Consider the following 23,851-nt stretch of genomic DNA (forward strand, 5'->3'; position numbering starts at 1 on the left):
AGTAGGTCTTGTCCCTCAGAATCTCCTTCAGTAACTTTCACCATTGGCGTTAGGCCTACCAGCTTGTAGTTCCCTGGCTATTCTTCTTAGTCCTATTTAAATAAAGGCATGACATTAGCCACCCTCCAGTCTTCAAAAGCTTCAGTCGTGGCGAAAGATAAAGCAAGTGTCTCTGCCAGGCCTCTGCAGCTTTTACTCTAGCCTCCCACAATATTCCAGGATACACTTGATCAGGCTCTGAGGTTTATCTGTGTTAGTACACCTTAAGACTGCCCACACACCCTCTTTGTAATGTGGATATGTTCATTTCCTTAATTACTTAGTTTTCATGACCTTCTCCATGGTAAACACAGATGAGTGATATTCAACAAACATCTTGCTCATCTCCTGTGGCTCCACACACATAGACGACTACATTTATTTTTATTTGGTGATGCACCGTGGAATTGGCCCTTCCGGCCCTTCGAGCCACACTGACCAGAAACTCTCGCCAACCCTGATTTCACCCTACCTAATCAGGGGACAACTTACCAGGACCAATTAACCTACCTGTGTGTCCATGGACTGTGAGAGGAAAGCAGAGGATCCAGGGTAAACCCATGCATTCCATGGGATGCTGTACAGAGACTCCTTACAGAGGATGCTGGGATTGAACTCCAAACTCCAATGGACTGAACTGTAATAGTGTTGTGCTGACCGCTACGCTACCATGGCGACCATCAATCCTTAAAGTGACCTCTTCATTCTCTAGTTACCCTTGTTCTCTTAATAGACTTGCAGAATCCTTCAGGATTCACCTTTACCTGATTCACAAAAGTTATCTTGTGTCATTGCCTTTGTGATTTTCCCTCTGACATCACTAATTACCTTGATCCCAGCTGTCTATACCTGACTATTGCCTCAATGTCAGTCATCATCTAGGGTTCTGTAAAACCTTCACTCTAATAGGAATATGTTGACCTTGAACTCTACCTCTTTTTTAAAACTTCCCAATTGCCAAACCTCCCATTACCTGCAAGCAGCCTATCCCAATCAACCTTTGCAAATTGCTGTCCGATGCCATCAAAATTTTTCTTGCCCATATTTAGGATTTTAATTGGACTATCTTTTTTCTCATTATTTTAAGTTTTGCAACTGTTTAAAAACCAGTAGAATTTTGGTCACTTTTCCCAAAGTGCTCCCTCCACTGACACTTCAGTCAATTGCCCAGCCACATGTCCTAACAGGAGTTTGAGAGATGCCTCCTCTCTGGTAGGGCCATCTGCATATAATTTGAGAAAAATTTGCTGGAGACTTTAACAAATTCTGCAGCATTCAAGCCGTTTGCACCATGTCATTCCCATTCAATATTAGAGAAGTTAAAATCACTCACTTTTAAAATCCTATTTTTCCTATTGCTGTCTGCAATCTCCTCTAATTCCTGTTGATCTTGGAAAGCCAGTAATACAATCCCATCGAAGTGCCCCACCCATATAGCCTCACTGGATGATTTCCCAAGAATACCCTCTCTGGGTGCTGTTGTTATGTTCTCCTTAATCAAAAGTACAACTCCTCTCCTGTCCTACACTCACATCAGTCATACCTGTGACATCTACACCGTGGAGCACTGAACTGTCAGTTTTGCTTTCTGTAATGGCTGTAATATCTCAGTCCCATATATCTAGCCCTGCCCTTATTGTCAGGCTTCTTGTATCTGTCTATTCTGTTGACTAAACTTGTTCTCTCTTACATTTATATTTCTTTTAAATTGCCCATCTGCTATACCATGACTTTGGGTTTCTCCCCCTGCCAGACTAGTCTAAATTCTCCTGTGCAAATCTCCCCACAATAATATTGCTCTCCCTCCAGCTCAGGTGCAGCTACCCCTTTTGTTCTTGTTGCCTCTGCCCCAGAAGGAAGAGCTCGCAATGGTCCCAGAACCTAAACCTTCCTTCCTGTACCAGCTCCTCATCCGCAAATTAATTTTCCCTCTCCCTGATGCTCTACCCTCACGAGCACATCAGCTTTTCTTTCGTTATTGTTGTAGATTAACTAAAGGAAACTTAACTATAAAGAAACATTTTTGATGAAGTTGGTGCCTCACTAATTCTATGTTTTGACGTAGTGCTTAAAGAAAAGAGACCATCAATTTTCCCACCACAGAGTTAGTTACTTCGTCAATATTTCGGGGTCCAGAGGTAAGCTGTCATGTCCACCAAAGAAAACATGAGATATTTTGCAAGACAGAAGCTGCAAGCTATTTACAATTTGAGACTTTAGGCTGCTAGACTGAATGCTTGTGATGTTGTTATATTCTGAAGACGTTGGCACATCACAGATTCACCCATCCAGTCAGGATCACAATATCAATACACACCTAGATAATGAGGAAACATGACATTAATGTGCAGAGATCCACCACAAAATATCTTTATTCACACACAGGATGTGGGCCTGCATTTGTAGTCCATTACTGTATTGCCTTTAACCACTTTTGGAACAGTTTATAAAATAAAGGTAACCACTGATGCTTCGTTGAGATATATTTCCAGGATGGGTTAACGTATGACTGAGAAAAGAGACTGCATGTGGTGAACTTCTAACTGCTATTTTGCTGGGGAAGAATGATGGTTTTTCCCAACTGTTGGCTGTGACACTCTATTATTAACATAGCGTCAGTGCCTCACCACTATCTATATATTATTATGATGGAGATGATTAATTTTCAGTTCTATTTCTCCTAAGACATTTCTCCAGTTATCCATCCAGTTTACCCACTTGAGCAAACACCGCACCCTGCAAAAACTCATTTCAGGGAGGTAGCACCATCAATTTGCGGGAGACTCCCGGAACTTCTGGGAGAGGTGGGATGTCTGCAATAGAGTAGCTCCTTAGCAGCTAGCCAGCTAGTTTAAATAACGTTAGCTATGCTAATGAATGAATGACGCCTGTTAAACTCACCTCAACATGCCTTTTACAGTCTTAACCCACCATGAGCAATAGAAAATTCACTGTTGCAAACAGTGCAGCGAGCAACACTGCCGTTATTTTTGACGCCTATTAGGCAGGGGTACACTTTAGGGTAGTCTGGGTGACGTACCTTTTATATTTTCTTTTTTTGGAACACTCTGCCATGGCGCGCATGCTCGCTCCCTCTCTCTCCCCCTCTCTCTCTCTTTCTCTCTCTCTCTCACGCTCTCTCTCACTCTTGCGCTCTCTCTCTCTTGTGGACGCTCTCGCTCTCTCGCGCTCTCTCTCATGCGCTTTTTTGCTCTCTCTCTCGCTCTCGCGCTCTCTCGCTCGCTTGCTCTCAAAAAATTGATTTCTGGGATATTGTATATAATTTGTGGGCATCAGGGAGCCACTATTAATATGCGGGAGACTCCTGGAACTTCCGGGAGAGGTGGGATGTCTGCACTTGAGTTAAAATCAGCTCCATCTAAAGTCTGGTGTAGGACAAAGTTAACATGTATCTTTTCGACCTTGGCTCACTATTTCCCTGCATCTTGATTGAGGAATGGCTGAGATTTATTAATACCAGCAACTTCAGCTATATGCAAGTTATTTATGATATGAATTCAAACCTGTTGTGGGGACCTCAGACTCCATGGTATTCACAGGTGTGATGCTTGAAGATAAAGGACTCCGAGCTATTTTAGTGCACAAGGACAAGGCCAGGTTAGTCAGGGCAATAGTCTTTGACCAATGTGGTAAGGCAATAATTGAAGCAAGTAAAACCTACGATGATGAGAAAATCTGAAGATGCTGGAAATCCAAGCAACACACACAAAATGCTGGAGGAACTCAGCAGGCCAGGCAGCACCTGTGGAAAAGAGTAAACAGTCGTAGTTTTGGGCCAAGACCCTTCATCACGATTTGAATCAATGATGAGTGTGGATCTGTGCAATAACTAAATAAAATAATTAGCATAGATTTATGAGGGATAGAGTGGTGCTTCCTATATAGACTTTCAGAAGAAATTTAACAGGTTTCTACACAAATGTAAAGCCAAACATGGAAATGCATACAATTAAAGATAACTTTCTGCCCTGCAGTTAGGAGGGAGCTAGCGTCAGGGAGGAAAATAAAGGGAGTGCATTTTGATGGTGAGATGTGGCATGTAGTATTTGATGGATCTATACTGGGGCTTTGGAAATAAGGCATACAGTGCCTACAAAAAAGTATTCACCCTCCCTTAGAAGTTTTCATGTTTTATTTTTTATAACATTGAATCACTGAGGATTTAATTTGTTTTTCTTTGACACTGATCAACAGAAGAAGACTCTTTCATGTCAAAGTGAAAACAGATCTCTACAAAGTGATCAAAATTAATTACAAATATAAAACACAAAATAATTGATAGCATAAGTATTCACCCTCTTTTAATATGACACACAAAATCATCACTGGTGCAGGCAATTGGTTTTGCAATTCACCCAGTTAGTTAAATGGAGATCTGTTTTTGGAGATCTGTGTACAGTCAAGGTGTTTCAATTCATTGTAGTGAAAATACACCTGCATCTGGAAGGTCCAACTGCTGGTGAGTCAGTATCCTGGCAAAAACTACACCATGAAGACAAAAAGAACACTCCAAGCATCTCTGCGGAAAAGGTTATTGAAAAGCACAAGTCAGGAGATGGATACAAGAAAATTTGCAAGTTACTGAATATCCCTTGGTGTACAGTTAAGTCAATCATCAAGAGATCAAAAGAGTATGGCACAGCTGTAAATCTGCCTCGAACAGCCCATCCTCAAAAACTGAGTGAACGTGCAAGAAGGGAGCTAGTGTGGGAGGCCACCAAGAGACCTATGACAACTCTGGAGGAGTTACAAGTTTCAGTGGCTGAGATGGGAGAGACTGTGCATACAACAACTGTTGTCCAGGTGCTTGACCAGCTTTATGGGAGAGTGGCAAAGAGAAAGCCACTGTTGAAAAAACTCACATTATAGGCAGTGTATATGACCAACTTGAGTAAAAGAATTTTACTGGTGCTGTTCAGCTGGAAAATTAATATGATACATTGGAGCAGGAAGTTATAAAGTATATACACTAATTTTGTGAGTAAGTAGATGTATTTTGATATGGGAAAATTTGTTGTCATGTACTCTGAATCAGAGAAAGAATAAATGGAACACTTTCTTATTGGTAATTGATTACTAATCATGTAAAGAATATTGGATTTCCAAATATCTAAATCACTAGAAAGGCTAATGCATAGTATAAAAAAAATCAGAAAAGATAATACAACATTGAACTTTATCATAAGGGGTGAATGGAAAAAAAGTGGAGGGATTTTGTTTCTGTGCTACTGAGCCATGATAAAGCCTTATTTGGAGCATTGTGTTTTCTTTGGTCTCGGTCTTTGCTGTTTCCTTGCTTATTATTTGTCTGGGATCAATTAGTCCATGTGCATGGTTAAATAAAGATTTTGATTTTGTGTCATCAAAATTCTATAAGCTCTGAAATTCTCTTCTCTATCTGACATCTTTTTCACTTTTGGTCTCTGTGCATTATCTGAAAGCAAAGGGGGCTCTCATGGCTACTGACCATGATGTGGATAATCACTGTCCCAACTTTGTAGTTAGAATCATTCACAAGCAAGTTTTAGCATAGGGTTGGTCTTATAATGCCTTGAGAAGGACTCAGGGTGGAGCATCTTCTTAACAGAATTTTTCCCCATCATCATGGCTTGATTTTCTTTAATTTGGAAGAATTAGAGCCAACACTGAAGAAGGATTGGGTAGAAATTGAGCACACAGTTGGATCACACACTGAGTTCAGTGGTTTTAATGTCAGATTCAATATTCATGTTAGCCTATTAAGCTTTAATTTTGAAATTTTTGCCTTTTCTTACTCTCACTCCTAGTCATGTAGATGTGGATAAAAAACATTCTCTTCCTTTACTTATCTGCTTCAGTGTTGTGCAACTTCACGTTTGCGTGGATTTCTGTTGCAATCATTTCCTTGTCATTGTTGTGGCTAATGGCTTTTCTTGATTGCCAGTTATGGATTTTAAACTTTGAACTTTGGCAAGACTCGAACAGAAATAGTTTTGTAATTTTGTTTTTCTTCATTAAATGTCCTGATATGATATGTAAATATCTTGCCCAATTTCTACCAAGAGGAATGCTTCCTTACACTCTGTATGGCTTTATCTAAATATTTCCACACTTGCCTCCACTTCTTACAGTTCCATTCTTTCAATGTATGAATTGAAGGATTCCTGCTTTTGGGATGGAACTGATACTTCATGCTGTCTTTCACTTTGATAAGCTGCTAGGTTTATCACTAAGTCTTCACTGACCATCAAAAACTGTAAAAATTATTGGATACTGATATATTTGATCTGAGGTTCTTCAGAAGTAGAGAATGAGGCATAAAAACCTGTTGCTTACAATCATTTATTAAGCACTGAAAGAATAAAGGGATTAGGAAAGGAAAGTAGCAAAAGCAGAGCCTAGTAGCGAGGGAAAGCAAAAGGTAAAAAGAGACTGATGCAATGTGGTCTGGTTTTCTTATAGCAATTTGTTAACAGCAATAAATCCCATTCAAATTCTGTTGCTTGAAGCAACCAATAAGATAGCCCCCATTCAATTAATATGATGCCTGCAACTACAGCCAAGGTGTTAAAAAGCAACTGGAACCACTTGTAAACACATGGAACCATTGCATGTACATAGATAAACATATAAAAATACAAAACTGCATAAGAAAGTAAAATTACAAGGAAATTAATAATAATATAGTCTAATTCAACGTTCACTCCTTTGACTCTAAATCACGCATTTGGAAACATTACACCTGAAAATTCACAGGCAAAATCGTGTGGTACCTACGTTAAGAATATAATAATCAAAAATTCATCAACATTATGAAAATATTCATGGTTATGTGATTGTTAGGTAGATTGTTTTCGTAAGTAGGCACAGCCATGTGAGTTTGAACTGTTCTATTAATGATTGCCCTTAAAAGAATAAAACATGTAAATTAATGATAGGGCATATCAGGACAAATATTATTATTTTGACACATAATATTATTATGACAGCTAATATTGAGTAACCCCAGCTGCATAGACTTAAATAAATCCAATCAAAGAAATCCCATTGATCGGACTGATGTACTTTAGTTGTTTCTTTATGAATATGATCAGCCAGATCAGTTATGTCTTCAGCCTTGTCAGGTATTTAGACAACACTGTTTGCCTATAACTGCGCAAGTTCTTCTCCTTAATTGCTAAGAGAAGATCTAATGCCATAAGACTTTGAAGAACCATGGTGACTATTTCAAAGTGTGTGACATACCCAACAGCTAGAGGCATTAACAGCACCAGCAAACTCATGTGGTACCTGCAAGTATGCATTATAATTCATCACAATTGGCACATTGTGAGTGGGGAAAATTGACAGAAATACAAAATAATATTAGAATAAGCTGCATCATGTCCAGTTCGAAGTCTTCTGACTGAAGTTGGTTTCCTTGCTGGATAGCTTCAATCCATCTTGAAAACTTGTCCACTATTACCAGTAAGTATTGCCTTGACAAGGAAATGTAGTCCATTTGTAAATGTAGAAATGGACAAGGAGGGGCAGGAGCGCTTAATTGTGGAAACTTTTTCATTGTTCCAGGATTCGTTTTCTGAAATGTCATGCATCTTTCAGATTGTTTTTCGAGCTTGTTCCTTGAATTTTGGATTCCACTACCACTGGGAGAATCTGCAGATCATCTTTTGCACTCCAGTATGTCCTAGAGAGTGTATTTGCTGTGCCAGATAAGGAAGCAATGTAGTTGGAATTACTAGTCTCTGACGAGTGCCATATCTTCATGCTCCATTGCTGTTTAACCTCCCGCCATTCTCCATCCAGAATCACTTTTCCTAGTTAGATCGTAGAGCTTGCATCTCTTGAATATTTTGTATGTTCATCCGTGATACAGGGATCAACTACATTTACATAATTTCAGTTTTTGGGTTCACTGCTTATGTTCCCAGTACTTCTTTTAATTATTTGATCTTTTTTACTTCTTTTATTTCTTTTATCCTTTCTTGCAATTTCATCTGAGAATGCACTTTCACGGCCTTCCATTGTAGTCCTTTTGGTGTGGCGTTTACATTTTACTACAGTAATTTCTGACGGCAATTGTACGGCATTTGTAAGTTCTTGTACTAGTTGGCCATTCTTGATTGTGGTTCTTACAAACATAAGAAATCCCCCTTGTCTACATATGTTTCCAAAAGCATGAACAACCCCAGGGCTTATCAAGAATCCGTGTAGGTATTTGCTGATCTTCCTGCTGATACGCTTCAATCAGAGCTTTCAGTTCTGCCCAGAGGTAGCAGGGGCCATGCTTCCTGATGCCAACACTTTAGTTTCAGAAACCCCGGACCAGACAGCCCATTGAGGAGCCATTAGAATACAAAATCAGATTTAGGTTCAATAAAGTGTTTCTTTGTAATTATTTGCTTTTTCGTGACATATTATTAATTTTGCACAGTCATGGTCATTAGTCATTGTAGTCTAATAAGAATTCAGCACATTCATTTCCAATTAGTAAGTTAACATGTGAGGTGTGCAGTTTTTGCTTATCAGGGCAAGCAGGGGCTGCAAGCAAGGGCTTTAGTTGTTTTTTAAAATGCGTCAATACACCCCCCCCCCCATTATATCTAACATTGCTTATTGAAACCATGTTATCAGATCAGGATCTCCAGACTCTTGCAAGGCTGGAGATTGAACTTGCTGTTGAGCATGCTCCTGCTGTGCTCCTTGTTTCCTACGTTGACAACTTTTAGCCCAATGTCCTCTCTTACCACAGAGGTGCCATTTTGTTTTACGGGATTGGCCTCGGAGGTGTGGCTCAGACTGAGATTGCTGCAGTACACACGATGAATCCCAGTCCTGCTTTTTCTGTTGGTTAATGGGGGTTGCCTGTTGACTAGCAAGAAGTGGCTGCTGATCAACAGGTGACTGACTCACCTGAACTAATCTTATTTGGATTTCGATATCCCGTTCCACTTGTCTAGTGGCTTGCGTTAGCTCAGCATTTGGAACACCAACTTCACTCCAATTCAGTTTTGTCAGCTTCACTGTGTTTGCAATACTTGCTTTCAAGCCACTGATAAAAGTTGACTTCAAGGGATCATACGTAGAGTCCTCTATCTTATCTTCATTTATTCCTGGAACTCAAGATTCAAGATTCAGGATTGTTTAATGTCATCTCCAGAACACGGGTGTAAAGAAAAATAAGATAATTGTTACTCTGGCTCCAATGCAGTACAAAAAAGCATAATAAGATAAAGAACACAATAATAATAAAAATTTGGTAAGATAACGCATATACATAGATTGATTGTATGTCAATAAGGTGACGCTAGGCACCAGTGTGCCTGTACATAAGGTGACTCTAACAGGAAATGGTAAAGTTGTGGTGGTGGGGTGAGTGAGTGGGTGGAGGTGTTGATCGGTCGTGCTGCTTGGTGAAAGTAACTGGTTTTGAGTCTGGTGGTCCTGGTGAGGATGTTACGTTTCCTCCTCCCTGATGGGACTGGGACAAACAGTCCATGAGCAGAGCGGGTGGGATCTTTTATGATATTGCTGGCCCTTTCCCGGCACCTTTCTGTACATATGTCCTTGATGCTGGGTTGGCTGGTGCCAGAGATGCACTGGGCAGTTTTGATTACCTGTGTAAAGTCTACCTGTCCACTGCAGTGCAGTTTCTATGCCGTGCCGTGATGCAGCTTGTTATGATGCTCCCTACTGTGGATCTGTAGAATGATGTGAGTATGGATGTGCATAGTTCAGTTCTCTTCAGCCTCCTCAGAAAGTAGAGGCGTTGGTGGGCTTTCTTGGCTGTGTAGGATGTGTTCTGGGACCATGAGCGGTTGTGTGACATGTGCACTCCCAGGAGTATGAAACTGCTCACTGTACCCACTGCTGTTCCATTGATGTAAAGAGGGGTGTGAGTGGTGCAAGTTCCCCTGGTCGATAACCATCTCATTTGTCTTGTTGACAATAAGGAAGAGATTATTTTCCTGGCACCAGGCCTCGAGCTCTTCCATTTCCTCCCTGTAGATGATCTCATTGACTTTGGTGATAAGCACCACCACTGGCATGTCATCGGTGAACTTGACAATGTGATTATTCAGGTGTTTGGCCGTGCAGTCCTGCGTGAGCAGAGTGTACAGTAATGGGCTCAGCACAGCCCGGGGTGGGGGGTACCCGTGTTGAGGATGAGGGGGAGGGAGGAGCGGTTGTACATCCTGACTATCTGAGCTCTGTTGCTTTAATACCCAGTTGTACAGTGGTGTGTTTAGACCGAGAAGTAGGAGTTTGTTCACCAAGGTCTGTGGGACAGTAGTGTCGAATGCTGAACTGAAATCCAGAAACTGCATTCTGACATAAATGTCCCGATTTTCCAGGGGCGTCAGGACCAGGTGCATGACTGATGCATGGCATTTGTTTTAGAGCGGTTCCTGCAGTAGGCAAAGTGATGAGAGTCCAGTGTGGCAGGAATGGAGTTTTTGATGTGTATTATTACCAGCCATTCAATGCACATCAGTGTATGAGTGGAGGTAGTCATTTAGTTCTGAGCACCTAGAGTTCTTCAGTAGAGACTTCATACTTCTGAATAACTTAACCACACCGTCCTGCAGTGTCCCTTTCCTCAGAAACATTATCAGAAGTATTTTGCTTGCAATCATCCACTTTCCTCCAATCAGTCTGTCTTGGGACCAGTTCTTCCAACCTCTTAATAGCATTCCAACTATCTTGTATATTTTGTTTATTATCTCCCACGTGTTGTTTCAACTCCTTGAATCAATTGTCTGAATTGCTGAGAAGACAATATTGTAGTGAAAATTTGGATGCCATCATATGGGTACAGTTTGTGTATGTTCTTAATATATTATAGCTCAGCCCAGACTTTTAAACTTCCATTTTCAGATGTGGAATTTCTTTGGACAATACATCAATCTTTTCTGATTCAGGTAGTTGATGCAAAACCATCTGTCACCTTTCATAGGTTCCATTTCAATCTGCCATGTTTTCACTTCCTTGGTCTTTATTGTAGCAAGCTGTAGCAAAGCTGTCGCTCTTATTGTTTCATCAATGTCATCCTCATTAGAGTTGTTCGAGGTCACTGTAGAGTCCATGTCATGCCCATCCTGTAATTCCTCGAGGTTTGGAGGGTGGCGCTGTCTCGGATGACTGTCCAATGTAGAGGTTGTTTCCCAAGTAGGAGCATCACTGGCAGGACCACCCACTTGAATCTCTGGTGGGCTTTCTGATACTGTACAATACGCTCATCATGTTGTTCTTTTCACTTGTACAGTTAATGCAAAAATTTGCTCTTTAGACATTTTACTGTCTCAATCATATTGTTTGTTGCAGTTCATCAGATGTTTCTCTTTCCTTTCCCAATTGATCAGTGAACTTTTTTTACTTGTACAAACTGACCACATGTTCGTATTTTTAACTGCAATAAAACAGATAAAATCCATCTAAATTTGTCCTTTCCCTCCGGCATTCTCTGGATCTTATCACGTGCTTCCTTAATAGTCTCAACATTGATGCCATATTTCATCTGGATTTTTTTTCATTAATCTTATCAAGTTGAAATATTTTATTCAGGTAACAACTCAAACCCTCGGTCATCTGTCCATATGTAACTGGAGATTCAGCTCCCCTTTTTCTGTGGTAGGTTTCACAACTTTGGCCATTGTCTCAGTTCAATCTCGGGTAACACTTAATTTGTACATACTCTTTATTACTTGGGTTGTGATCAAAATACCATTGGATTGCGTTGAAATATTATTGGATAGTAATTGAAATGCAGTGGATTCCAGTTAATTGGGACAAACTGGGACCACTACATCTTGGCCCAATTAAGTAACAGCCCCAATTAGCAGAAGTTTCATGGAAATAGTTTATCAAAGACCAACTACCATCTAACTGAGTATCAAATTATGCATTAAAATAAAATACAGAAACATTAGAGCATTAGAACATGACCAGTACTACTATAGCACTACAAAACTGTGATTTAGTTCCTAATAGGTAGCAGTGAAGGAATTCATCCATTGTACACAGCCAAGTGCTTTTATTGGACTGTAAATAAACTAAATTAGTACAGCAACTGACGCTAGTTAGAAACTTTTGCATCCTCAAAATCTTAATTTTTATTGTAATATTCAAGATAATTGTTGTTACTTTCAAATTCTTACTCATTTCTAACTTGTTGAAGTAGTGAAGTCATTTCCTTTTCACTCCTGGCTGTTTCTCGCATCTCCAAGCCTGACTGCTTGAAACTGCAGTGAGTAAAACAGTTCTGAATTGTCTTACTGCTTATTTCTCACCAAGTATCAGTGACAAAAAGTTCAAGTTCAAGTTTATTGTCATTCAACCGTACACACATATAGCACCAAATGAGACAAAGTTCATCCGGACCAAGGTGAACAGCACATTGCATATAACTCCACACACACACACATACAGATGAAGTTAATATTACCACAAATAAATTAACAAATAATAAGGTGCATATGTGCGTGTGTGTGGCCTCCGTCGGTCATGGTCGACCATGGGTACTGTGCCTCTGGTAGTCACTGGTTTGTTGGGCAGCGTTGACTGTGGCTATTGAGGCCGACCCTGGAACGGCAGGCTCTGCCACAGTTGCTGCATGTGTAGGGCATCGTGGAGTTGTTGTCTGCTGTCCGCTCTGCTCTCCGTTTAGCTTTCTGCTCCTCAAACTGACTCAGGATCACTCTTTTGCCCTGTTGCTGAAGAATGCTTCGCCATTTGTTGTGGTCATCTGCTGTACCCTCCCAGCAGTCTGTGTTGGTTTTTAGGGTTTTCATGTCGTGCTTGCAGAGGTCCTTGGAGCGAAGCTGGGATCTACCAACGTTCCTCTTGCCTGCTGTTAGTTCTCCATAGAGGATGTCCTTTGGCAGTCTACCGTCCTTCACGCGCCGGACGTGGCCCAGCCAGCGCAGTCTGCGTAGTCTTAAAAGTGTGAACATTGTGGGAAATCCAGTGCGGGAGAGGACCTCTGAGTTTGGGACTTTGTCTCTCCAGGCTATGCCAAAGATGCGGCAAAGGCTGTGCAGGTGGAGACTATTCAGTATCCTCTCCTGCTTGGAGTAGATGGTCTAAGTCTCGCTACGATACAGGAGGGTGCTGATAACGCATGCATTGTACACAGCAGTCTTGGTTTTTATAGTGAGTTTTGGATTCTGCCAGACCCATGAGGAGAGTCGAGCAAGGATCAATACTGCTTTGCCGATACGTCTATTGATTTCAGCATCGAGGGAGAGAGTGTCGCTAATGGTCGACCCCAAGTATGTGAACTCGTGGACCACTTCCAGATCATAATTGTTGATGGCAATGACTGGTGTCTCCATTACGTTCTGGGCAAGGACATTTGTTTTCTTTAGGTTGATGGTAAGCCCGAAGTCCTTGCATGCCTTAGAGAAGCGGTTCATGAGAGTTTGTGGTTGCTGTTTGGTGTGCGCAGTTATAGCAGTTTTATCGGCAAAGAGCATGTCACGTATTAAGATCATTTGCACCTTTGTTCTTGCTCTCAGGCGTGCAGGGTTGAACAGCCACCCATCAGACCTGGTGTGCATGTAGATGCCTTCTGTTGATGACCCAAATGTGTGCTTCAATAGCAGAGAGAAGAAGATGTCAAAAAATGTTGGGGCCAACACGCATCCTTGTTTGACTCCATTATGAATAACAAAGGGTTCTGATGAGCTGCCATCATACTGAACAGCAGCCGTCATGTCATCATGGAATGACCTGATGATACTTTGGAGTTTCGGGGGACAGCCAATTTTGAGGAAAATCTGCTTTAGTATGCTGCAAGGTCAAACTACGTCCGAAGAAAATCCACCACTCCAAACAAACTGGGAAACCTCGCATCAACACAACAGAGATGAAACAGTCAGAAAAGGTTGACCAGTTTGCCAAGTCAGTACAGGGTGCTATGACTATCTCCTCACAAGGAGATACTGCAACAGAACAAGGGTCATACCTTCGTGACACCATCCACGAATCAGCACTCTCTATCTTTGGAAGAAAGACCACAAAGAGCAGTGACTGGTTTGAGGCAAAGTCCAACATCATGACTCCTGTCATCGAAGCCAAGCGTGCAGCTCTCTCAGAGTACAAGCGCTCACCATCTGACCAAACACTCCAGGCACTTCGAGCTGCTAGAAGCAAAGCGCAACAGACTGCAAGGCAGTGTGCAAATGAGTACTGGCTCCAGCTCAGTGAGGACATTCAGACAGCAGCTGTGACAGGCAACACCAGATCAATGTATGATGGTATCAAGAAGGCCCTTGGCCCATCGCAGAGCAAGACAGCACCCCTGAAGTCATCCAGCGATGAAATAATCACCGATAAAAGCAAGCAGATGGAACACTGGGTAGAACATCACTCTGAGCTCTACTCAAAGGAAAATGTTGTTGTTAACTCAGTCATTGATGCCATCGATTGTCTACCAGTCATGGATGAACTCAACTCTGAACCAACCATTGAGGACCTCAGCAAGGCAATTGACAGTCTGGCCCTAGGGAAAGCTCCTGGCAATGATGGGATTCCTCCAGACCTGATCAGACACTGCAAGAGCTCACTCTTCCAACCTTTACACGAGGTCCTCCGTCTGTGCTGGAAGGAAGGAGCTGTACCACAGGATATGCGCGACTCCAAAATCGTCAATTTGTACAAGAACAAGGGTGGTAGGAGCAACTGCAACAACTACAGGGGTATCTCCTTCCTGAGTATTGTCGGCAAAGTCTTTGCCCGTGTAACTCTGACACGTCTACAAACTCTGGCAGAACGGATCTACCCTGAGGCCCAATGTGGCTTTTGCATAAGGAGGTCAACTGTCGACATGGTTTTCTCACTCCATCAACTCCAGGAGAAGTGCGGGGAACAACAGAAGCCCCTCTATGTTGCTTTCATCGATTTGACCAAGGCATTCGACCTTGTCAGCAGCATGTGCATATATGATATGCTTAGAAGCAAACATGGTGCTTCATACGTGGTGACATCTGGGTGGTGGTAGGGAGTTCAGTCGTGTTATGGTCTGGGGGAAGAAGCTGTCCCCCATTCTAACAGTTCTTCTCCTAATGCTTTGGTACCTCCTGCCTGATTGTTGGACAGATGGGAGGAATCACTGACAATGTTAAGGACCCTTCATATGATAAATATCTCCAATGGTTGGAGGAGAGACCCTGATGATCCTCTCAGCAGTCTTCACAGTCCTTTCTAGGGAATTGTAGTCAGACGCCTTGCATTTCCCTTACCAGATGATGATGCAGCTGGTCAGGACCCTCTCGATGGTGCTCCTGTAAAAATCGGTTAAAATGGGGGGGGGGGGGGAATCGCGGTGGGAGCCTCACTCACTTTAATTTGCTCAGGAAGTGGAGATGCTGCTATGCTTTCTTGACCAAAGAGGTGGTTTTGAAGGGATTTAAAAACTGTGCTCTAAGCATGGAGTAGTGTCGAATGGCCACAAAAGTACATGAACTGACACTAGTTAGAAAGTCTCCAGCAACAATCTCCTGCCCCAATTCAGTGGCATGGAGTCCCAAATAAACAAAGGAAATTCCAGCTGTTTTCTCGATTAGGTTTTGTTCTTTACGAGTTATCCCAAATAAGTGGCTGCCTCATTTAGTCGATAACCCAATTAACTGGAATCCACTGTAGATAGGGTTGCTATTGGAATAATCGGCATTATAATTGAAATATGGCCTTTTGGATTGCAATCAAGATGTCATTTTAGGATTGCAATTGGACTTTTATTTTAGGATTACATTTGAAAGAGAGGGTATTTGTAGAATGCCTATGAGATGGCTTTTTAGAGCAGCTTGTGGTTGAGCCCACAATGGGCAATTCTGGATTCAGAGTTGTGTAATGATCCAGTTTTGATTAGGGAGCTTAAGAGAAACAAACCCTTAGGAGACAGTGATCATAATATAATAGAATTCACTCTGCAGTTTGAGAAGGAATGGATAAAGTCAGATGTATCAGTTTTACAGGGGCTGGCCAAAGTTGTTTAGAAGGAGACAGTAGCAGGGATGATAGCAGAACAGCAGTGGCTGGTGTTGCTGGGGGTATTTGGAAGACACAAGATAAATACATTCCAAAGGTGAAGAAGTATTCTAAAGGGAGAATGACACAAATGTGGCTGATGAGGGAAATCAAAGACAGCATAAAAGCAAAGGAGATAGCATATAATATAGCAAAAAATAGTGGGGAATTAGATGATTGGGAAGGTTTTAAAAACCAACAGAAAGCAACTAAAAAGAGAGAAAAGTTGAAATATGAAGGTAAGCCCGCCAATCATATAAAAGAGGATACCAAAACTTTTCTCAGGTATATAAAGAGTAAAAGCGAGGTGAGAGAAAATGACATTCCAGAGGTAGTAATGGAGGACAAAGAAATGGAAATGAACTTAATAAGTATGTTGCATCAGTCTTCACTGTGAAAGACTCTAGCAGTATGCCAGATATTTGAGAGTGTCGGGAGGCAGACGTGAGTGTTGTTGCTATTAAGAAAGAGAAGGTGCTTGGGAAGCTGAATGGACTGAAGGTAAACAAGTCACCTGGACTAGTCGTATCTGAAGAGATTGTGGAGGCATAAGTAGACTGACTTACATGGTTGGGAGGCTGTTGGAGTCTATTATTAAGGATCGGGTTTTTGGGTACTCAGAGGCACATGATAAAATAGGCCAAAGTCAGTATGGGAATCTTCCATAAGAGGAAATCTTGCCTGACAAATCTGTTGGAATTCTTTAGAAAATAACAGGCAGGATAGATAAAGGAGAATCAGTGGATGTTGTTTACTTGGAGCTTTAGAAAGCCTTGACAAGGTGCCACAGATGAGACTGCTCAACAAGATAAGAGCTGATTGTATTGCAGGAAAGATCCTAGCATGGATAGAAGAATGGCTGACTGGCAGGAGGCAAAGAATAGGAATAAAGAGGGCCTTTAAAAACGCAAACACGAGGAATTCTGCAGATGCTGGAAATTCAAGCAACACACATCAAAGTTACTGGTGAACGCAGCAGGCCAGGCAGCATCTCTAGGAAGAGGTACAGTCGATGTTTCGGGCCGAGACCCTTCGTCAGGACTAACTGAAAGAAGAGCTAGTAAGGGATTTGAAAGTGGGAGGGGGAGGGGAGATCCAAAATGATAGGAGAAGACAGGAGGGGGACGGATGGAGCCAAGAGCTGGACAGTTGATTGGCAAAAGGGATATGAGGGGATCATGGGACAGGAGGCCCAGGGAGAAAGAAAAGGGGGAGGGAGGGAAAACCCAGAGGTTGGGCAAGGGGTATAGTGAGAGGGACAGAGGGAGAAAAAGGAGAGAGAGAGAAAGAATGTGTGTATATAAATAAATAAATAACAGATGCGGTACGATGGGGAGGTGGGGCATTAGTGGAAGTTTGAGAATACAAGGGGGAGGTGGGGCATTAGCGGAAGTATGAGGGGGAGCTGGTAGTCTCCAACCTGATGGCATGATTCTGATATGTCTATCCACGGCCTCCTCGACTTTAAAGATGAAGCCACACTCAGGTTGGAGGAACAACACCTTATATTCCGTCTGGGTAGCCTCCAACCTGATGGCATGAACATTGACTTCTCAAACTTCCGCTAATGCCCCACCTCCCCCTCGTACCCCATCCGTTATTTATTTATATACACACATTCTTTCTCTCTCTCTCCTTTTTCTCCCTCTGTCCCTCTCACTATAACTCCTTGCCCACCCTCTGGGCTTCCCCCCTCCCCCTTTTCTTTCTCCCTAGGCCTCCTGTCCCATGATCCTCTCCTATCCCTTTTGCCAATCAACTGTCTAGCTCTTGGCTCCATCCTTCCCCCTCCTGCCTTCTCCTATCATTTTGGATCTCCCCTCCCCCTCCCACTTTCAAATCTCTTACTAGCTCTTCTTTCAGTTAGTCCTGACGAAGGGTCTCGGCCCGAAACGTCGACTGTACCTCTTCCTAGAGATGCTGCCTGGCCTGCTGCATTCACCAGCAACTTTGATGTGTGTTGCATAAAGAGGGCCTTATCTGGCTGGCTGCATGTAGCGTTAAGGAAGCAGGGAGTCTGCAGAAGGACTGATTGGATTGGAAGAATAGCAAAGAAGTGGAAGATAGGATATAGTGTAGGGAAGTATATAGTTATGCACTTTGGTAGAAGGAATAAAGGTGTAGACTATTTTCTAAACAAGGAGAAAATTCAAAAATCAGAGGTGATTTGTGCAGGGTTCCCTAAAGTTTAACTTACCGGTTGAGTCAGTGGTTCAGGAAGGCAAATGCAATGTTAACATTCATTTCGAAGGACTAGAATATAGGAGCAAGGGCATAATGCTGAAGCTTTGGAAGTCATTAGTCAGACCGCATTTGGAGTTTCGTGAGCAGTTTTGGCCCCTTTTCTAAGAAAAGCTGTGCTGACATTGGTGTGGGTCCAGAGGAGGTTCATGAGAATGATTCTGGTTAATTCATGAGGAGTGTTTGATGGCTTTGGGCCTGTACCCACTGGTGCTTCGAAGAATGAGAGGGGATCTCAGTGAAGCCTTTCGAAAAGGTGAAGTGGATACGTTACAACCACAAGTTAAAAAACTGGTACATGGAAGTTTACTTACAACTTAAAACCAAGGGGCCAGCTGGCCAAGGAAGCAAATATAAGTTAAAATATAAGGAAAATAACAATTATATAGTCTAATCCAGTTCCATTTACCTTACTCCTACATCAATCCCATTCTTGTTTGTTCTACCCGCATTCTCATCAACCACAACTCACCTATACACAAAGCAATTTACATTACCCAATTGACCTGCATGTCTTTGGGCTGTAGGAAGAAATCAGAGTGTCAGGAAGTCACCCTCAGAACCAGAGGAAGAATTGAAAACACCTAAAGCCAGGAGTGATCTTGAATCTCACGTGTTGTAAGGCAACAATTCTACTAACTGTGCCATGGTATTCGTTCGATATTAAAACATCATTGGAATACTATTGTACCTGCTGAATTCCTCTAGCATTTTGTGTCTGTTGATTGGAATACTATTTGTCACTTACACATGAATAGTTACTCTTTTGATTCCTCTTCAAATACTGGTCCTGGAAATCAGTCAGTTGCCAGTTTTTCACAATCTGCAGCCTCACTATGATTGCAAGTCCAGTGGTGTGTCCAGAACGTTATAGCCTAAAGATTGAAAACTAAAATAAGGAAAACCACTTGTATTTTTGAAATCCACTTTCATCATTTGCTATTCAGCACTTGTTAATGTTGTGCAACAGAAAAGCTTGTGTGATAGAGGCTGTCTGCGATATCTTAGATCGTAATTGAGGAAGGGCACAATTATCAGCGGAAACCAGACTTGTCTAGAGCTAAATTTTAAAATTGCTCTCTGCAACAAAAGCCAATGTGTTACAAGATAGAGCCAGAATAAAGGAACTCAAAGGTTCAGCAGATCATCATTAAAAAACAAAACCCGCTAAGTACTAGCAGTGCATAATGTAAGATGTGACTGCTTTCAAATGTATCAGTTTTAGCTTGCTATTTCTGTTCCTTAGGTTATTATGAAGAGACAACAGCTGGGTCCATCATTATTAATAACTCGATCATGCCAATTCAAGAGATGATGTCTGCAATCTAAAGTCTAAAGCTGATTTTACCAATAGTAGGTGAATTTCAATGCTGGGAGCGAATATTAATAATCATCTTTGATCTGTCCTGGTCATTGACATAGCAAATGGAGACAAGCCATCAGTGAGGGAAATAGCATTATGAATTTTTGCCCATTCAAGTAGATTGAGGACACCAGTATTTGAACTGGCAGGATAGCTCTATCCAATACTTAATTTGAAAGGAATATTAACCAACTTTGATAGTGAGGGTACCTAAATGCTGAAGACATTGTATTCTGAATCATTATTCTTGCTAAGCAAGTTTAGTAGAGCAGCTGAAGAAACAATAATGGGCAGATACTCAGGATTCATAAAATTCATGTGATTGTTTTCTCTAGTTGCAAGGGAAATCTCAGATTGCTGTTCAAATCATTAGGTGGCCCCTCTATAAATATGGTCAATCACACAAAGTTAACATTGCTACAGAATAGGTTAATTCATATAAGAGAAAAAATGCAGGAGGAGGAATTTTTACTGCATCTGGGACACAGTCCTAGAAAACAAATCCTTCAGTCATGATAATTAAAACCAGTTTGAGGTAGGATATTGTGGAGAACTAAATAAACATGCATGTGCCTGTTGTATGAAAGTCTTTTTCAGTAGACACACTAACTCTTGAATTCACCCTTCTAAATAAAGATTGATCCCATTATAACGGCCCATTATATTTGTCTTGCATTTCAGAAAATATTGAGAATGTTTTGAGTGCTATATTAAGCAGACATTACATTTGACTCTTGAGAAAGGTAATAATAAGTTTAGTTTAATGTATATTTATCAATTATATAATTTATCAACTATATAATCTATTAATACAAAAAAATCTAAAAAATGCAGTATTGCTCAAAATCCTACATTTTAATTTAATTCCAGTTCAGCAATATTATACATTTCTATAAATCTGTGCTTCTTCTGAAAATGATCTTAATGCAATTAAAATGAAATTAAGTCATAATGGTTTAACGAATTATAATACAATTTTAATGCAGTCTGTATTAATAAATCATCCAGGGTTTGCAAGCCACGTATGTTTTTGCGCTAGTTGAAAGGAATTTGCAGGTTTGATCATTAGGAAATATTAGAGAAAAAGCAATGGAAAAGGATGTTCCATTGCCAGCTGTAATTAGGCTCTGAGACAGCATGATTTCAGAGCTTTTAGTGCCTTATATGGTAAAGTGACACAAGGATTTTATTAGGCAGCCAGCCACTCATTGCTTCACCGGTTACACAACACACACCAGTTACAAGACGTACAGCGGTTCAAACTATATGAATCCTAGGGCGTCGATGGTTTAATATTTTAGCTCATGTCTGACCATCGGAACAGTGAGTGACTGTGGCTGTTTGTCACAATTTGCATGTCTGATGTCACACTGAGATTTTTACATATGTTAATCTTTAAATCTATTTCTTTCATGAATGAACTGAATCAGATATAGCTGTGCTGAAAAGCATTGAAATAATCAGAATTGTTTCAAATTTCTGCTCTTGTTTTGAATTATAGGTGCTTAAAGCCTTCCAAACAGCAAAATGACAGAACACTTCGACTGCCACTACTGCAAGGAATCCCTCTTTGGGAAGCAATACATCCTTCAAGAGGAGAATCCCTATTGTGTTAAGTGCTATGAAAGTCTTTATTGCAATACCTGCGAGGAATGCAAGAAACCAATTGGTTGCGACAATAAGGTCTATACCATTTTTCATCTTTGTTCACCGGGTTGCAATGGTGGTGCAATGCAAAAACTGGGATCTGCACTTGAAGAATATTTTCTGCATTTTGAAGCATAGGGTTGTGTACATGAATAATGTTATAAAGAAAATACCAACATTATTAATTCAGTGGGAGCTGGCTCCCACTACAACAGAGATGTCATTCAGGGCAGCCTCTCTAAATATAATTAAAGTACTCAGAAATCACTATCAATTTTCTTTAAGTTTTCTCTATTAGAGGGTCAAAATTGACAGGACATATTTCAGGCAAGATAAAAATTTCTCATCTCTGGAAGTCATATTCCAAATTTATGAATTGCTGGCATGGATATTATATTTAACATTGCTTCATTCAAATGCTTTGCATTATAAGTTCGCAATATGCTCTATCAGTTTTAATTCTTTAATTAAGATTATTGGATTATTCTAATTTCTAACACAAACAACTACTTCCAATATCAGGATTGGGTTTGCTGGTTGAGCATTCTGTTTTTTTTTCAAATTTTCTTTGGTTATGTTATCTTACTTCATAAATTACCCTGTCTTTAGATCAATTTGGCGTTTGTAACACGGCTGCTGACAGGGTAGATGCATGAGCTGCTTCAAGCACCACTGCTACTGAATTCATAATTGTAGCTGTCAGTATATGTGTAATTTGAGACAAGACATGTGGTAAGTGTAACATATTTGGGAGAAATAGCAGACTTTGGATTTCAAGCTTCCAAATTCTCCACTAGCGTGGTTCTCATGAAATGTCTGGCTCTGCTGCGAGTTAATTGACAGAGATTGATTGGCTAGCAACTCTGAGACTTGCTTAATTAAGCAAACAGCAGAATTATAGACGGCAAATCAGATGGACTTTGGCCTTTGATTGTATGGAAATGTCTATGTTCCAGGAGATGCACTGGTTTTCTACCTCTTTGAATGAAAATCTTACTTCTTCACAGTGGATAAATCACATTCCCTCCTTGCACCCCATAAACCCTGATGACATTACCACCTATCCATTTATAGCAGGGGTCCATGGATGCTCCATGGCATTAAAAAGGTTGGGATCACCTGCTTTAAAGGAACTATATCAGTCCTAGGATTTCCAAGGACTGCCAGCAATTTTACTACTGGGACAGCTAGGGTGTAATATACAGTATTTTAATTTTTCATGAATTTTCTTACTAAATTACCTGAATATCATTAAAGACTGAGAGACACCATGTAACCTTTGGTGCTTTCTTGCAAGGAAGAGTACACTCCAGGTTGAAAACCAGAGGCATAGTCTTCTTATTCCTTCTTTGCAGTTCCTCAGGGGCAAAGATGACTTACTTCCACTCTGGCGTTGTGGTTTCTGATGGGGAAGTACAGAATTTTCCACTGAGGGAGGATACCTGACCATACGACCATAAAACAAGGAGCAGAATTAGCCTGCCTGCCCACTGAGTCTGCTCTGCCATTTGATCATGGCTGATTTATGTTTCCTTTCAGCCTGATTCACCAGCTTCTCCCCATTACCTTTAACACTCTTACGAATCAAGAACATATCAAACTCCACTTTAAGTATACCCAATGACTTGAACTCTGCAGCTGTGTGTGGCAATGAATACCACAGATTCACCTCCCTCTGCTGAAGAAATTCCTCCTCATCTCTGTTTTAATTCTGAGCCTGTGCCCTCTGGGCCTAGACTCTCCTTCTATCGGAAACATCCCCTCCACGTCCACTCTATCAATATTCGGTAGTTTTTGATGAGAATCCCCCTCCATTCTTCTAAATTCTAGTGAATTCAGGAGCAGAGCCATTGGACACTCCTCTCACGTTAACCCCTTCATTCCTAGGATCATTCTCTGAATTCCTACAGAACCCAACAGAGAGAGTAGTTTGGGTAGTTTGTGAGATATGCATTCCTTTACCTGTTCCCTTGGGGCGTCTGTATACTCCTGACGCACAGACTCAAGATACTCAATGTCAGTCCAAATAGTCCTTTTGCATTTTGAATGGTCGGGGACCGAAGATCCCCAGGAGGCTGTAAGGATATTGCATTTTATCGAGGAGTCTTTGAGAACATCCTAAAATACTGTTTTCAGTCAGCCAGACAATTTTATCCTGTAACGGATGTTGTTTCAGGAGTCTGGTATTGGGCACGGTGACATGGCTTAATTGAGGCAAATAGGGCCTTAATACTAGGGATATTTGCCTGGGTGAGGACATTGAGTTTGGTTCCCATATTCTTCCAGTGAATTTGGCAGATTTTTCAGAGACACCATTGGTGATATTTTTCCAGCAGTTAAATGTATTTATTATGGGTAATCTTGCCTCAGAAGCAAACAGGAGTATATGGATCACATTTATTGGCCTTCAGCATTTCACTTCCTTCTGACAGTGCTCCCTACATGAGCGCAGCTTGTTTGAAGTGGGGATGGAACTGTCAATACACCTAGCTTGCAACGTGTTAATGTTCTTATGTGCAAAGCTACGGAGAT

The 23,851-nt window shown here is 41.2% G+C and overlaps 1 protein-coding gene across 3 annotated transcripts in view; it reads left to right on the forward strand.

Moving 5' to 3' along the window:
- The window catches only part of LOC140200217 (four and a half LIM domains protein 2-like), a 55,708-nt gene that overhangs the window by 13,068 nt on the left and 18,789 nt on the right, over positions 1-23,851 (forward strand). The window contains exons 2-3 of one of the 3 annotated variants that reach the window (XM_072263210.1): positions 19,556-19,662; positions 21,174-21,355. In XM_072263210.1, the coding sequence (XP_072119311.1) occupies positions 21,200-21,355 (156 nt within the window). In that variant the 5' untranslated portion in view covers positions 19,556-19,662; positions 21,174-21,199. Of the gene's footprint in view, positions 1-19,555; positions 19,663-20,906; positions 20,996-21,173; positions 21,356-23,851 lie in introns of those variants that run through there. The other 2 variants (XM_072263208.1, XM_072263209.1) reach the window with 2 other exon arrangements.

This window comes from Mobula birostris, chromosome 7 (assembly GCF_030028105.1).
Source record: "Mobula birostris isolate sMobBir1 chromosome 7, sMobBir1.hap1, whole genome shotgun sequence".
In the NCBI taxonomy this organism is placed as follows: domain Eukaryota; kingdom Metazoa; phylum Chordata; class Chondrichthyes; order Myliobatiformes; family Myliobatidae; genus Mobula; species Mobula birostris.